A 16,104-nucleotide genomic window follows, 5' to 3' on the forward strand; every position below is an offset into this window, starting at 1 on the left:
GTCATTGTATTGTGAGAGTTTGCATGTCAATAACATTGTTTTGCAACGTGAAGATCAGGGGATATTTTTCTTATTTAGGTTCACATGAAATAGTGGGGGAGGGAACAAAATGTTTTTTCATTTCCTCATGTTCTTTTCATCTGTAACGCTCTCAAGTTTCACATTTTCCCCCAGGTTTTTGCCCCCTGTACTGTATTTTAGGAATTCTATACACTGTGTCTGCATCTGAAATGTGAAGTAGTCCTTAGCTAGATGCTGCATTGTAAGCTAGATCTGTTTTCTGTATTCAGGTGAAGCTTTCAAAAGCCTCAGCTTGTACTGCAGTTGAAATGAGCTGAAAACCTGCAACTTTGTGTAAGGGTAGGCAGTCATTCCATCCCTGTGTGTAACGGAAACAGCATTTCCTGGGTTGGGGGCAATACTGGCATTTGGGGTGGGACTGCTGTAGATGGAGATATTTCTGTCTATTTGTGCATTTGTCGTTGGTTATGACCAGGGATCCTGAGCAAGGAGCTATACAAGACGGTTGCATTTGAGGTGGGGGAATAATTCTAGATCCTGTTGGGAGTTGCAGTTGGGGTAAAAGGCCAGAAAGCGCCAGTGACTGGACATGAACAAGAGGGCATGCCCCTCAAAGCAGGGGCATGAATGAGTCTGTTCACCAATTCTGGAGCAATCAAAGGAATACACTTAGGAAAAGGGCATCTTTTATATCGTGCTTCATTCCTCCCTGAAGCGTTTGCTGTCCATTGCCAGGATAGCACAGGTGTGGCCTCCTCCAGGAAGCCTTCTTGGATCTTCCTGGTCCTTCCCACTACCCAGTGTCCAGTCTCTTGCATAGCACACAGCTCTCAGTATGAAATTACCTGGCTCTGGGTCTCCATCACACTCAAGACTGAACCTGTCAGCGGCAGGATGGGGTCTTTTCATCTCTGACCGACCAGCTGGTAGCACAGCTCCTGGCTCAAAATCAGAGCTTTGCAAATGCTGTGTGTAATTGAAACAGGCCCCATTTTCTTACAGCAGCTTCTGCAGAAGGAAGGGATGTCCTGATTAACCCCATTTCTTAGTTGGAGAATAGATGGGGAAACTGAGTCGCATAGCAATGAAGCCAGACTAGAACCAGATGCCTATTTAGTGCGTGACCCTCTGAATAAATGGACAGAGGAAGGTGTAAGCGATCACACCTCTCCTTTGCTGCAGAGTCCCCATATATCAAGTGTATGGTGTGGTAGATGTAAATATGCAACCGAACCAACCGTATTTTTCTTCCTCCTCCAGAAATTTTTTGCCCCATGCAGTCTCAGTGTAGGAGGATCAGGTGACCAAGGCTTTTTAGAGTCTTCCTTTCTGGGCTCTGACAGTGACACATCATGTATTTTGAGGCAGTAACATCATTTCCTTCCTCCTGAATGCCCTCTGGGTGGCTCCATCATTCAGGCCCTGTTATCTGTCATCTGGACCGCTGTGACCTTCATTCATTCACAGGAGAAGTACAGGTACAGTAAGAATGAGTCACCAGGGACCAGACCTAGAATGGGAGGGGAAGGGATTGGCCAAGGACAGGCTTCCTTGGAAAAGTGATGTTTGAGCTGAATCTCAATGACCGTTAGGAGTTAACTTGGTGAAGAGATGGAAGAGAGCTTTCTGGCCGCAGGACACAGCATGTGCAAAGGCCCTGAGGTGGGAGGGAACACAGTGTGTTCATAAGATTGATAGGGCTGTGTGGCCAGAGCCGAAGAGGTGGGTAGGAGAGGTGGACAGCAGCCTGGCCACACAGGAACTGGCTGATCGTTGCAGGGAACTCCACATTTGTGCTGAGAGCAAAGAGAAGCCGCTAGAGGAGAGAAGTAAGAGGTGGACTGGTCAGCTCAGACTCCTGTGCGAAGAGTGGGAGAGTAGATGCAGAGGGATCAAAGGAGGAGGCCCTGCGATAGGCCAGCAGAGAACCCAGAGGATGGAGAGACCTTTAGGACGTGACAGCAGGACTTGAGAACTGGATTTGGGAATCATCAGCACAGAAATGGTATTGATGCTGGTGCTTGAATGGGTTCACCTGGAGGGAGAACAGAGAAGAGGGAGTGGTGTAAGTGCCTGGAGGCCTGTTGGAGGAGGGGGAGCTGGCCAAGGAGAGGAGAAGGCGGGCCTGAGAGGTGGGAGGGAGGGGATGCGGCCCCTGGCAACCCAGGAGAGAATGCTGGTGATGGTGAGTGGGCAGTTGCGCCCCACAGAAAAGGGCGGGGGCAGAGATGAGACCCCTGAGATGATGCCAGCTCCCTAGCCAGGTGACAGGGACAAAGGCCTGACTGCGGGGCATTGAAGGGAGAATGGGAGGTGAGGAGACCCTGAGGGGAGACCCGAAGGGGAGCACTGACTTTGCCACATGTGGCAACTTTTTTTTTTTTTAATATTTATGTTATTTATTTATTTATTTGGCTGTGCTGGGTCTCACTTGCGGCATGTGGGCTCCTTAGTTGTGGCATGAGGGATCTTAGTTGCGGCATACACGTGGGATCTAATTCCCCAACCAGGGAGCGAACCCAGGCCCCTTGCATTGGGAGCGTGCAGTCTTACCCGCTGGACCACCAGGGAAGTCCCTACACGTGGCAACTCTTACTTGTACAGTTGACAGTTCCTCCTCTGCTGTTAGGATTGATATGCATGTTGACGTGGTGTTCTGGTCCGTAGGATGTGTTCATGTTTCAGTGGCACTAGAGCCTCTCCTTGTTACGTGTGGTCAGCCCTCAACTGCGGGGGAAGGCAAGGTGCGGACCATGACCACCACGCTTCTCTCAATGGAATTCCTTGCCAGTGCCCGCCTGGGTTGCCCACAGGGAACCAGAGTCAAGTGGGCGCGGGTGGTTCATCCGGGATTTCTGGGCTCCCTTGCTGGCTTTCGTGAACCCTCTGAAGGCAGTGTGGAGCTGTGTGGGACCGTGGGGTCCCAGGGCTGTGACGGGGGCACGTGCACCTGCTCAGGTGAGGCTCTCCTGGGTGAGAGCACGGTGTGGTGAGGAGGGAGCCGTGTCCACCTCAGTCCAGGGTGGGGGGTGTGCATCTGTGGAGCCCTGCAGAGACCTGGGAGAGGGGGTGGAGGCACACTTGGGGCCTGTCTGCTGACCCCTCCCTGGGCTATGGGTGGGCCAGCCACTTAAAGGCAGAGCTCTCAGCAGGGAGGCAGTGTGAGGTCAGCACAGGACGAGGACCGCGGCTCAGGCTGCCCGGGTGTGTGGCAGCCCCCGTGTCTCCCTGTAATAGCATCACCCTGGGGGGCATTTTGCACGTGGGGCTGCAGAGGAGTCAGTCCCGTGGCCACCCCCCTCTTCTGTGGCCCACTGTCACCCTTCCTGCACTCCTTTGAGACAGAGCCATAGAAATCAAATCACAGAAGTGACCTAATTCCTTACCGTAAGAAAATGATTGTAAGTTTTGTATGTGTCTGTGTGTGTGTTTTACTTAGCAAACGCTTAGAAGTGCTTACTGTGTGCCAGACATCGTTCTAAGTGCTTTATGGGTACTAGCTTTTTTAATCCTCATAGCAACCTCATGAGGGATTTACTATTTCTTATTATGCCCATTTTATAGATAGAAGACTGAGGCACAGAGAAGCTAAGTTTTGCTCAAGGGTTAGGTAAAAATACACACACACACAATGTCTGCTTTAAAAAATATTCTTTTCTTGGGGGGAAAGTCAAAGGGGAAAGGGGAAATAACTTCTGCCAGGCATCTGTTATTTTTATTTTTTATTTGCCAGTCTTCTTTATTTTTTTTTAAACGACAGAAATTTATTGTCTCACAGTCTGGAGGCTAGAAGTTTGAAATCAAAGTGTCAGCAGGCTTGGTTCTTTCTGAAAGCTCTGAGGAAGACTCTTTTCCATGCCAATCTCATTGCTCCTGGTGGTTGCCCACAGTCTTTGGCATTCTGTGGCTTGTAGACTGCCAGGCGTCTTAAATGAGGGATCTTCCTTAATCCCCACAGTAACTGTGCATGATGTGGGGATATTCCTTTTTTTATAGATGAGGAAACTGGAGCTTAGGGATAATGAATAGCTTGCCCGTGACCCCAAAGCATGGACATTTCCTGCATGTCACGCAGCTTCCACCTGGGCCTGTGATTTAGAGTCTTGATGTTACAGCGTCTCTGGTTGCCCCCACCCCACCTGGGGAAGGGGTCTGCTGGCCGCCCAGCCTCTGCCTGAGCACCTTGAGGGGCGAGGGCCCAGCAGGGGGTGGCTGAATGGCGAGAGCCGGCTCTGCTGCTTTGCAGTCATGTGACCGAGGCATGGCCCTGACCTCTCTCTGCCCAAGTTCCCTCGTCTGTAAAACGAGTTGACTTTATACCTCTCTTGTAGGCTGGATGTAAAGCACACGTGAAGAACTTGGGACATAGCGAGCACTCAACATAAATCTTATTACCTTTATACAGAAATATTTTACATATTTTTGTATAGGATGTTTATCATTATTATTAAGCCAGTCCGTTCCATTGTTGGACACTCTTGTTATTAAAAAGGTATCCCCTTCCTTTATCTCTGTCTCATTCGTTCACTGCTTCTAGCTCTCCAGCTATATATGCTTTCGACTGTGGCTTACAATGAAAGCCTTTAAAAATACGTATTTCTCTGTTTGTGGTCATTAAATTAACACATCATTAGATTAGTGTTAAATTAACACATGTTGTTGAAGAAAAAAACCTTGTATATTCAAAAACAAAAAGAGCTTTTAGGAGAAAATAAAACCCACCTATAATTCCCACAACAAAAATAGCCAAGTTTAACACATTGATGTACTTGTATCTGCCTTCCGGTCTTTTTCTGTGCATATATTAAGTACACACACACACACACACACACACACACACACACACACACACACACAGCTGTGGCATCCTTTTGTGAGGCATGGGTAACTTAATGTCTCTTGACACGTACTGCCAACTCATCCTTCACAAAGGCTGTGCTCATGTACACCCCCAGGGGCAAGGTATGACCATGGCCACATTGTCACCCAGTAGGTATCCGACTCGATTTCCTCTCTGCTCAGTGCTACGGTCAAGGTTCCACTTTTCTTCCTTTTGGAGTGAAATTCAATAGCCCTGGAGCAAATCAACAATGGGCTTATGGGGATACTTTCCATCTAAATGTATAATACCAGGCTCGGAGACTTCCCTGGTGGCACAGTGGTTAAGAATCCACCTCCCAATGCAGGGGACACGGGTTCGAGCCCTAGTCCGGAAGATCCCACATGCTGCAGAGCAACTAAGCCTGCACTCTAGAGCCCGCGAGCCACAACTACTGAACCCGTGGGCCACAACTACTGGAAGCCCATGTGCCTAGAGCCTGTGCTCTGCAACAGGAGAAGCCAACGCAAATGAGAAGCCCTCACATTGCAATGAAGAGTAGCCCTCACTTGCTGCAACTAGAGAAAGCCTGAGAGCAGCAGTGAAGACCCAACGCAGCCAAAAAAAAAAAAAAAACAAAACCAGGCTCTGCCTTGGAGACCCTCACCTCTGAGTGAGGGTCTCACCGGGTGACCCTCACCTGGTGAGTGACCTTCCTCTGGCCACCTTTCCTGGGTGGGTGTCCTAGAGATTTGGTAACTTATATTCGAGTCACATGAAAAAGTTGCCAGATCTGGGGAGCAGTTGTCATTTTTCCAAAGAAGGCTGACAGCTGATCACATTGGTAGATATGAATGTAGATTACAGATGAGAGAGACATGTTTTTTATATTTTTATTTGAATGTATTAAGAGTGGCTCCTAAAAGACATTAGAGAAAAGTTTAACCTTTAAAGTGAATTTTAGTCTCATCGGTTGCATCTTTCACTTGGTTTGTTTCGTACCTAAAACTCTATTTTAGTTACCACAATGGCATTTGATAAAATGAGACATCCGTTCCTTGACAACACTAAGAAAATGGGATAGGAGTAGATTTCCTTGATGTTGTAAAGCATATTTGTCTTAAACCAGCAGGTCATTACAATTAAATTCAAGGGCCAAGCAAGTTTGCTTACCATCACCATAATCATGATAATTTTAATCATTGCTTCCTGAGAGTTTTCTTCCCTCCCAGGCACTGTGTTAGGCTCTTCATATACATTATCCTTAATTTTTAAAATGATCCTTTGAAGTAGACTATTGCTAGGAACTGTTTGAGTTGTGATTTGAAACCAGGTATGTTTCGCTGCAAAGCTCTGTGGCCTTTCTGGTACCCAGTTATTGGTCATTATTATTGAATATTCTGGAAGTTCTGGTCAGTGAAATAAGACATGAAAAGAAATTAAACCTTTAACTATTTAAAGTGAGAAAATAGTATCATTATTTGTACCCCATAGGATTTGTAAAATTAGAAAATTCAGAAGAATTAATGATGAATCATTACAACAATTTAAAAAATTTGGTGAAATGGCAGGACATATGGCAATGGCCCTAGAAACTCTGTAGCCAAATTTTGAAAGCATGATACGTACACAGAACAGCAAGGGAGGGGAGGGCAACACCTATCTTAGCTGCTGGTCAAATCAGTTGACATCAAGCATGACAGAGTTATCGTAGCACAATTATCTTCATAGCTAGTAACCAATCAGAAAGTAATCTGGGAAAGGAGATCTCATTCACACTAGTAGCAATGGTCATAATACACAACACAACATCACATCGTAATAACATCACAAAGTACCTAGAAATAAACTGAATGAGAAAGTGGGGGGATCTATATGATGAAAATGCAAGACTTTTTATTGAGCTAAAAAGGAAGTCTTGAGTAAATTATAGACTTATGTCAATTCTTTGTTGAAAATTCTAAATGTTGCAAAACTGTCACTTTTCTCCAAAATTAATTTGTAGGTTCAAGATAATCCAATTAATTTCCAAAGGAGGTTAAACTTTATATCTTAATCAAATTATTCTAAAATTTAAATGGAAGAATAAGCCAGAAGAACAAAGATAATTCTGAAAGGTAGGAGCAGTGAGAGAAACTTGCATCACTAAGTGTGTTATGATGGTGCAATACTAGAGCAAGTATAGATAACTGGGTAATTGACAAAAAAAGGAAATAGATATTCTAGAAACAGACACATTTTCTATGTACAAATAAAATGTAAGAGGGAGCATCAAAAAAACTTATGGGGAAAAGGAAGGACTCGAATAAATGAGGTTAGGACAATTGATCTTTTCTTATGCTGTGGACTGAATTGTATCATCTTCTCAAAATGCATATGTTGAAGCCCTAACCGTACCAACCCCCACCCCCACCCCCCATTGACTGTATTTGAAGCTAGAGCTTATGGGAGGTAATTAAGTTTAAATGAGGTCATAGGAGTAGGGCCCTAGGATTGGTGGCCTTAGAAGAAGAGAAAATGTGACGACACGGAGGGCAGGTGGTCTGTAAACCAGGAAGAGGATTCTCACTGGCGCCCAAATTGGCTGGCACCTTGATCTTGGACTGCCCAGTCCCTGAACTGTGAGAAAATACATTTCTTTTATTTAGGCGCCCCATCTGTGGTATTTTGTTATGGCAACCCAAGCTGACCGATACATCTTAAAACTCTACCTCTTAAAGCTTTCTCTAGTATTAAAAAATCTCTCTCAAAAAAAAAAAATCTCTCAACCTAAAAAAGCAAGCAACAGATTGGAAAAATATTGTAAAAGATTTTCAGAAAATGTGGCAAAGCTCTAGTATCTTTGTCATAAAAAGAGATCATACAAATAGAAGAGAAAAAAACCACTGAGTCTCAGTAGGGAAACGGGTACATGATATACAGATGCAGTGTACAGGAGAAAATGTAAACCTAGAATGAGTCAGGTCTTCTTAGAGATGCTTTTTGAATGCGGGAGGGGGGAGGGGGTAGTTTTGGACATTGTGGATGGTGAGCTGCCATCCTTCTGTATTGTGCGTGCAGCCCCCTTTGCTGGAGATGTGTATGTGCCTCTCATTTGCAAATTATGTCGACATATTTGCATATAAGGCTCCCTTGCTCCCTTCCCCTTATCCCATGGTGCATGGGCTCTATGACACATGCATATCACATGTAAAGATTGTAGCCAGCTCAGCGTATCCACCACATGGCCTTCATGAAGCATACACTTTCTCTGTGGTAGAAACTACTTGTGTCTGCCTGTCCACGTGCACTTGGTATCTCGCACCAAGCCTGGAGGGCACAAGAATATACCTAGCGGGGTCTGATGGAGGCAGGCTGGTGTGGGCCTGTCTTCGCAGAGCTGGCTCTTTTTCTGGGCCAGTGAAACTTAATCATGGGAAACAGTCCAGCAGAATAAGATGCTGATGTGACAGCAAGACTGGGCCTGCCCCTGGCCCGGGCCCTGGTCCACCGTGGGCACCTGTGGAAGTCACTTAATCTCTTTTTCCTTGCTTCCCTCATCTGTCTGAGGAAAGGATTGGACTTTCCATATTCCTCAACCCTTGCCCCATAGCCAGGGTTTTTGTGGAACTTCACCGTCTGCACCTTTGTTTTCCCCAAATAAAATGGGACAGATATCAGCTTCTTTCCTAACTGCACATTGCCTTCCGTTTTCCACTCCTTCCTCCCCACTCCCCACCTCCGAGCTGGAGGGTAACCACACAGGGAAAGGGTGGGCCTTTCCAGGTCTGCAGACAATGGCAAAGATCTCCTCCAGCCTGACGTTTCCTTAACTCAAAGGCAGGAATGAGGTAGTTGACTTTAAAATACTTAAACTAGTGTCACGTGGAACATGAGTTGTTCGGAGAACACATTTTAAGAGTTTCCACCATTAGAGACCTTTATGATACGCTGGCTTAGTCACGGGTAAACAAACGTCCTTATATCAGGACTTCTCGGTGTGTTTTTTTGGTGGGCACTGAAATCTTCGAGAAGGGGGATAAGTGTGTGGCTTTTCCCTAACCTGTTTGACCACGCAACCCTTTTTCCTGGAGAATCTTAAGGTCCTGATGTTCTGTGGGACTTACTTTGGGAAGCAGTGACTTCTGTTTTCGCCCATGTTTGCACTGGCAGTGATTCAGCCTTTTAATTTTGGGACTTAATGGACTTAACATGCTTTAGCCTCCATTGCAGAAAAGAAATACAGATTTCTTATCAGAAGCAGGCAGATATAAGGTTATGAGGTCATTGCTGTTCATACTGCCTAGCTGTCACAAATCCAGTACAGGAATTGTTTAGAGAGGAGAGGATTGCTTTAAGAAAGGGATTTTTTTTTTCTCCTTGAGTACTTTCCAATGTGTACATTAGTTTAAAAAAAACCAAAAACAACAACAACAAAAAACTAATAGCTCTCAAATTTTTGTGAACATAGTGGAGTAGCTAAATTAAGATTTTGTTTATTAGTACTGTAAAATTCTTCTACAGATCTTTTGAGTGGAGTAGTTCAGGTTGACCTTAGAGTGTGTTTATTAAACACAGTGTCTTTGGACATAACTGTGGATCAGCGGTCAGATGCCTCCGTGGTTTCTGGGAGGGGGCAGAGAGCAGTAACTTAACACTTCTGAGCATCACCAACGTTCCTTCACTAACAAGGGCCCAGATCCCTGTCTTTATCCCAGACTGTCTTTCTGAAATACATTTTCGTAGACTGTTGCTTCCCTTCTGCCCTGAATAAGAGTTGGGCTGAGAAAATAGAGCCCTGTGGGAGTCATTCCCAAGAACAATAAACAGGATAGAGAGGCCCCTGGAGTACTGCATTTGTCATTTAATGGTCTGAGGAAAGGTCATCTGAGTTCAAGAACTCTCCACAAAGTGGGAAGGAGAAATTCTTTAACTGTGGTTTCTTTGACATTAGGGATGTGTACCTTGGTCTTAACAAGCTTCTGAAAGTTTCTAGCTTATAAGCAATAATACATTATGATAAAGATGTACTGGAGAGGTACTCTCGTCTAATGCCAGACATACCTGTTCTTTTTTTAACTGAAGTATAGTTGCTTTACAACCTTGTGTTGGTTTCTGTTGTACAATGAAGTGAATCAGCTCTATGTGTACATCTATCCCCTCCCTCTTGGACCTCCCTCCCAACCCCCGCCATCCCACCCATCTAGGTCATCACAGAGCACCGAGCTGAGCTTCCTGTGTTTTATAGCAGGTTCCCACTAGCTATCTATTTTACACATGGTAGTGTATTTCTGTCAAACCTAGTCTCCCAGTTCATCCCCCCCTCCCCTTCCCCGCACCGTGTCCACATGTCTGTTCTCTGTGTCCTGTGTCTCTATTCCTGCCCCGCAAATAGGTTCATTTGTACCACACCTAGAGTCTGTCATACAGAGTGAAGTAAGTCAGAAAGAGAAAAACAAAGACATACTTATTCTTTAAATTAACATTTCTTCCCAGAAAGTCCTGGCTGTGGAGAGCCGTTGTCACTGGCTTACCGTGCAGCCCGAAGGGATGCTTTTAAGGTCCCTGGACCTCACTGTCCTCGTCATGAATGGAGGGCCAGGCGGGGCTCTGTATTCAGGGATTCTGAGCCCATACCTAGAGAGGGGAACAAGACTTTCTGCTTGAACACAGATGCCCAGGGTGAGGACCGAGCATCAGTGGTGGTGCTGCAGGGGATTGGCTCTTTTGGTTCTCTGGGTTGGCCCCATGTGGGCTACCAGTAGTTGGGACCAGCAGTGGGGTCCTTCCCCTTAAGCTTTGGCCACATGCCTGGATTCCTGAACGTCTTACCCGCCTCCAGGTGACAGGAGACAGGAGCTCTTTATGAAAGCTAAGTTAGCTGCGCGAACTCTTTTTTTACCACCTAAACTAAGTATGGGCATACTGCCCAGGGATATCCTTTTCCAGACAGGGGAAGGGCTCAGCTGCGTCACGTGACTAATGATGGGCCCAGGACCCAGGTCCCTGGATTCTCCTCCCAGGTGGTGCTTTTGGTCTGCCGGACAAGCTTCTTGCTTATTCTTGGACTTTTCTGGCATTAACAAAACCTCTCATCTTTGCTGAATTGCAGAAATGGCTTCGGACATCCCTGGATCGGTGACATTGCCCGTCGCCCCCATGGCGGCCACTGGACAGGTGAGGATGGCCGGGGCCATGCCCGCCCGCGGAGGAAAGCGGCGTTCTGGGTAAGCAACCTCGGTGGTTCCAGGAATTGGGCTTAATACATGTTGAGCAACACTCTTGACCTGTTAGGAAAATATTGTCTCTCCCCCTCCTGGAGAATCAAAGCTCAGCAGTTTGCATCCTGTTTAGATTTTGCAAGATTCCTAACTATGCATGTGATTTGCCTCTGAGTGTTTTTGGGCCTCGGCACCCAGCTGGGGACTTCTGTTTGCTTGTCCTTGTGGTGAGAGTGGCTCTGTGATCCTGCTGGGCTTTGCTCAGGCCATCTCTCTGAGGGAGGGGACTTACCCATCCCTCTGCCTCAGCCCACCAGCCGGAGGGCAGCCCTGCAGGTCGAGCTTCAGCCCCTGTGGGCAGCAAAGATCCCTCTGGTGCTCTCTGTTCTTTGCTCCATCTACCCATCTTTGCTAGGTGGTGTGCAGGAATTCCTTTCCAAAAAACTGGCTCTAGCCCAGCACCTAAAGGCTGGGCGGCTTGCATCGTAACCTGCTCTGCCAGTAAAGTTGGTAACAGTGTTAAGTTCTGGTGGGACCAGAAAGACCATCATTCCTAAACTGATGGAACCCAAAACGACATCTACTCATGATGTATGGTGTCTGTAGCTGTGCAGAGATCTACGAAACCGATCAACCCACACAGATCCCTGCAGGAAAAACATAACCGACATTTTCAGACTCTGTATATCAACCAACCCCTTTCCTTCATTGAATCAATTTTATTTTCAATGAAATATTTGAGAGACAAATATTTGATAGACAAATACTTTCATGAAATAGAATAGACATTGAAATAGAATGAAATATTTGATAGACAAATACTTTCATGAAGTAGAATCAATTTGTCCTATTAATGCAATTGCCAATAACCCAGGTCTCCCCAGGAAGACAAAGGTCCAGGCTCATTTGTAAAATGGTCCATCATTTTAAACCTAAGAGTCGCTTTTAAACCAGTGTGATTCTTAAACGGGGCTGGGGGAGGGGGAGCAGGTATGTTATGAGGACCTGGAATGGAATGGAGTAGGATGAAAAAGCCCCTTCAGCGTTATAGTTTGAGATGGTGAAAAGACTACTGTGTGTGTAGTAGTCTTTAAAAGAAGGGCTAAGATTTTGGTGATTAGTGAGAGGGTAATGGAGTCTGGTTCCCCAGCTTGCTCCCCTCCATTCAGCTCGCTCCCCTCCAGGGTCAGCGTTCCTTCCAGCGGGACCAGCAGAGCTCTCAGGAGCAGTGTGGTACCTGGGGCAGAACTCCTGAGATCAGCTTTAGAGCAGGAAGCAGCCTGCCCTGGGGCTGACTACAAACCCAGACATCCTCTTTTAACCAGCTACCCTTGCTAGCTAGGTGCTAAGCTCAGTGGAGTGTGGGCTGTTGAAAGAATGCACTTGATGTCAACATATAAACTTACTGAATTTTTTTTTAAGATGCCAGGCCTTTTAAAAATTATTTTAAATGTCTGTGCTTGCTAACTTCCATTCCCTGGGGACAGAGCCTCATTGCTGGCCCAATCCTTTTTAAGAAGAGGAAGCACAGGACTCTTTTTGTTTCTTTTTTTTTTCTGTATATTTAACACTTTTTAAAAATTTTTTAAATTTTATTTTATTTATTTTTTTATACAGCCGGTTCTTATTAATTACCCATTTTATACATATTAGTGTATACATGTCAATCCCAATCTCCCAATTCATCCCACCACCACCACCCCCCACCACTTTCCCCGCCTTGGTGTCCATACGTTTGTTCTCTACCTCTGTAGCACAGGACTCTTTGATGCAGGAAGGTGGGCTGGGCCAGGGCCAAGGACAGGCAGAGATGCTGGGGCCCAGTATTTGCAGGACAAGGAGCCCTCTCCGTGCAAGGGAGTCGTCGCTGAGCCTCTGCCACCCCTCCCGCAGGGTGTGTGCTGGGCCTACGCTTTGCTCACGGCTGGGCTGTGGCGAGCTGAGGCTCCTGCCCTCCTTGACCTCCGAGTTCCTGGCGTCCAGACCCTGACATCTGCTTGCTGCCTGAGCTGATGACCGGACAGTGGACTCGGTCTCCTTTCTGAAGAGGTCCTCCAGGCTGCCCCTTTCCCTACCAGGTCACACATGCACGGCGTGACACTGGAGGTGGAGGGGGACCTGGGGTGGACTGAGACAGAGCCCAGAGGTCACTTCCACTTAGAAGCAAGGAAGCACCACAGCAAGCAAAGAAACCAGGGATTCAAGGGGACGAACAGCAACTGCTGGCACGCTACCCAACCAGCAGGATGAGGGCCCGCGCCTCCGAAAGGCACATCAAGGAGCCGACCTCCTCGGGGGCTCGTCCTTTATTCTCCTCATTTTTGGAGCCCGTGCGCCTGCTTCCTTTTCCCCGTCAGAAGGAAGAGCAGGCAAACCGCGCTTCCTTCTGCTAAGACCCTGTGACTAAGGGATGTATCCTCTGCGTCTCAGCAAAGAAACCTCCATTTTTAGAGGGCAGTTTCCATAGTAACTCTCACATCTGGTATTTTACGTGTTTTGCTGAAATTCTGTGATGGAGGCCACCGCGGTTGTAGAACAACCACAGCAGTGATAACGCCCCGCAGACCGCAGCCTGCGCTCTCAGTCCTGACGAAAGTCACATTCATCAAAAAGCAGGTCACCCCGGGCTTCCCTGGTGGCGCAGTGGTTGAGAGTCCGCCTGCCGATGCAGGGGACACGGGTTCGTGCCCCGGTCCGGGAGGATCCCACATGCCGCGGAGCGGCTGGGCCCGTGAGACATGGCCGCTGAGCCTGCGCGTCCAGAGCCTGTGCTCCGCAACGGGAGAGGCCACGGTGGTGGGAGGCCCGCGTACCCCCCCCCAAAAAAAAGGCAGGTCACCCCACTGCGGCGCCCACCCCTGCACCATGGCGCGTTTATGCACGCTCCCCCGTCACTGCCACGGTGCTCTTCCTCCTTCTCTCCGAGACTGTGGGGCACAGCTGGAGACGCAGGGAAGGGGAGAAGGAGAGAGCAAAGGAGTGGGGGGTTGGGAGAGGTAAGGACCTGCCTCCCGCCCCCTATTCCCTGCCTAGGTCTTCCCGCTCTGACCTGGTGATTCCGGTGGAGGGACGTGTCCCAGATTCCCAGGATGACCACCCAGCCCTAGTGTTTTAGAGCCAAGTAGAAGTGACCCCTCGTGGGGTTTGGATGCCCCAGCCACATGCCTGGCCCAGCGCCGTGGATCCTCTGATGAATGCTCTTTCCCTGTCCCCTGACGGCTCCCCCAGTAAGCATCTTAGCAAGCAGCGTGCTCTGCGAGCAGTTGGGACAAAGGTGAAGGTTCAGAAGTTTCAGATTCTTTGAAAAGTGATTCCACATGTGTGGCAGAAGTGACCAGAAGCAAGTCACCTGGATTGCGTTTTTGTAGAGAACTCCCTGATCCCAGTGAGGCGGTGGGACGGCATGGGGGGGCATCCACAGGGCACACTTGGTGCTTTTCAAGTGACAGGGGAAGTGGCTGTCATTAGACAGGCTGTGCCCATCCCCAGAGTCAGCCCTTGGTGGGGAGGGAGGGTGAGGCTGGAGGGCCCTGGGTGTACCAGCCCCTTCCCGCTGCCCTGGAGGCAAATGTTGGGCTTCTAAAATATCGTCATTGGAGGGAAACGATTTCCAAATTGTGTGCGGCCAGTAGGCCAGCGTCTGCCTGCAGTCTAACCCCACGGCTGCTGGAATGTGGTTGAGTAAAAGACATATTACATAAGCAGATGTTTTGCTTGGTTCAAATTTCTGCAGTAGTGTTGCTGTAGCCCCAGTCAGCTGGCCCAGGCCCTGAAGGAAGGGTGTTGGCTCGCACCCGTGTCACTTCTCTTTTTTTCAGCAGCAACTTCACGCTGGCCTGGGGTCGCTCATTTGCTGCACTCTAGAACCAGCCTTGTTGGCACAGCGTCTCATCTTCTCTCATAAGAGCATAAGTGAATGATTTGCTGACTCATATTTGACGATGCATTATTATTATTATGCAATCACTGTCAGGCAGGTCTGCAGCACTCACTCGTAACTAGCTGCAGGCTCAGAAATGCTTGAAATGCTTTTCACGGCTTTTTATCGAGGTCAGAATCCATGCTCAGCAACAGGAAAGTGAGGTAAAATGCATTCTCAGCCCACCTTTTGAGGACTCTTAGATCATCCACTTATTGTACCAAATTCTTTAAAGTGAATACAATAGGACTTAAAAGGCATGTTTTGATTTCTCTCCCTTATTATCCAGATGCTTAACTATAATAGAGACACATAAAAGACATACAGGATGATTGACTCAGAGTTTTTACAGCAGAAGGAAAGCACAGCTATTGTAGTCATATTTAAAGTGGAGCCTTTGACTTGGTGGCAGAAGACCCAAAGGCAGCGTCTTGGCAAGCGCTCCTCCGAAAGATCCTTCTGTCCTCAGAAGTTGAATTGTTTTCTGTGTGGCTGATGAGCAGTGAGACCGCTTTGGGGTCAAGTGAGTTACCCTGAGGATCTGAACGGTCGTTTGTGTCCTGATTTCTCTCCTGAGTTCACGCCCACATTATGCATTTCAAAATTCCTAGATGTGATGGCAGCGCACGTGTGATCACACGCTTACACAGGTGGGAAGGCACAGTTTTGTGGTCCCTAAGTTTTCATAGCCAAATCCTGCTTCCTGAGTTTTCAGTAGACTTCAGAAAACTCCAGCTCCAGAGCCTGGCCGTCCCTCTCTTACACTCTCTGCTCAACTGGGCTGACCTGATCCAGACTGGGACCGTTTACCGTATGGCTTGCTTCCCCATCCGTCTGCTGCATGAGGTTCAGGTAAAGAGACAAGCTGTCCTTAATGAAAACTCTGGTGACCAACTGTCCTGGTTGGCCCAGGACCTTCCCAGTTTTAGCACTGAAGCCCAGTACCTCCACAGATCCCCACATTCTGGGAAAACCTGGACAGTTGGTCTCCCTAAATACCCCAAAGATCGTGCAGCCTGAGGAGGGAAGGCTGACTTAATCAATTGTATCTTGCAGGAGCCAGATTATCACGCTCGTATCAACTTGACCTGAAAGGCATTTTAAAGATAACTGTACATGTCACACCCACTTGAGGTTTTGCTAAA

At 47.5% G+C, this 16,104-nt stretch overlaps 1 protein-coding gene across 4 annotated transcripts in view; it reads left to right on the forward strand.

Annotated features, from left to right (window-relative positions):
* ARNT2 (aryl hydrocarbon receptor nuclear translocator 2) overlaps positions 1 to 16,104 on the forward strand; it is a 195,872-nt gene that overhangs the window by 37,575 nt on the left and 142,193 nt on the right. For 2 of the 4 annotated variants that reach the window (XM_060005327.1, XM_060005328.1), the window contains exon 2: positions 10,932 to 11,046. In XM_060005327.1, coding sequence (XP_059861310.1) covers positions 10,932 to 11,046 — 115 coding nt within the window. Of the gene's footprint in view, positions 1 to 1,410; positions 1,500 to 10,931; positions 11,047 to 16,104 lie in introns of those variants that run through there. The other 2 variants (XM_060005329.1, XM_060005330.1) reach the window with 2 other exon arrangements.

This window comes from Delphinus delphis, chromosome 2, assembly GCF_949987515.2.
Source record: "Delphinus delphis chromosome 2, mDelDel1.2, whole genome shotgun sequence".
Taxonomy (NCBI): Eukaryota; Metazoa; Chordata; class Mammalia; order Artiodactyla; family Delphinidae; genus Delphinus; species Delphinus delphis.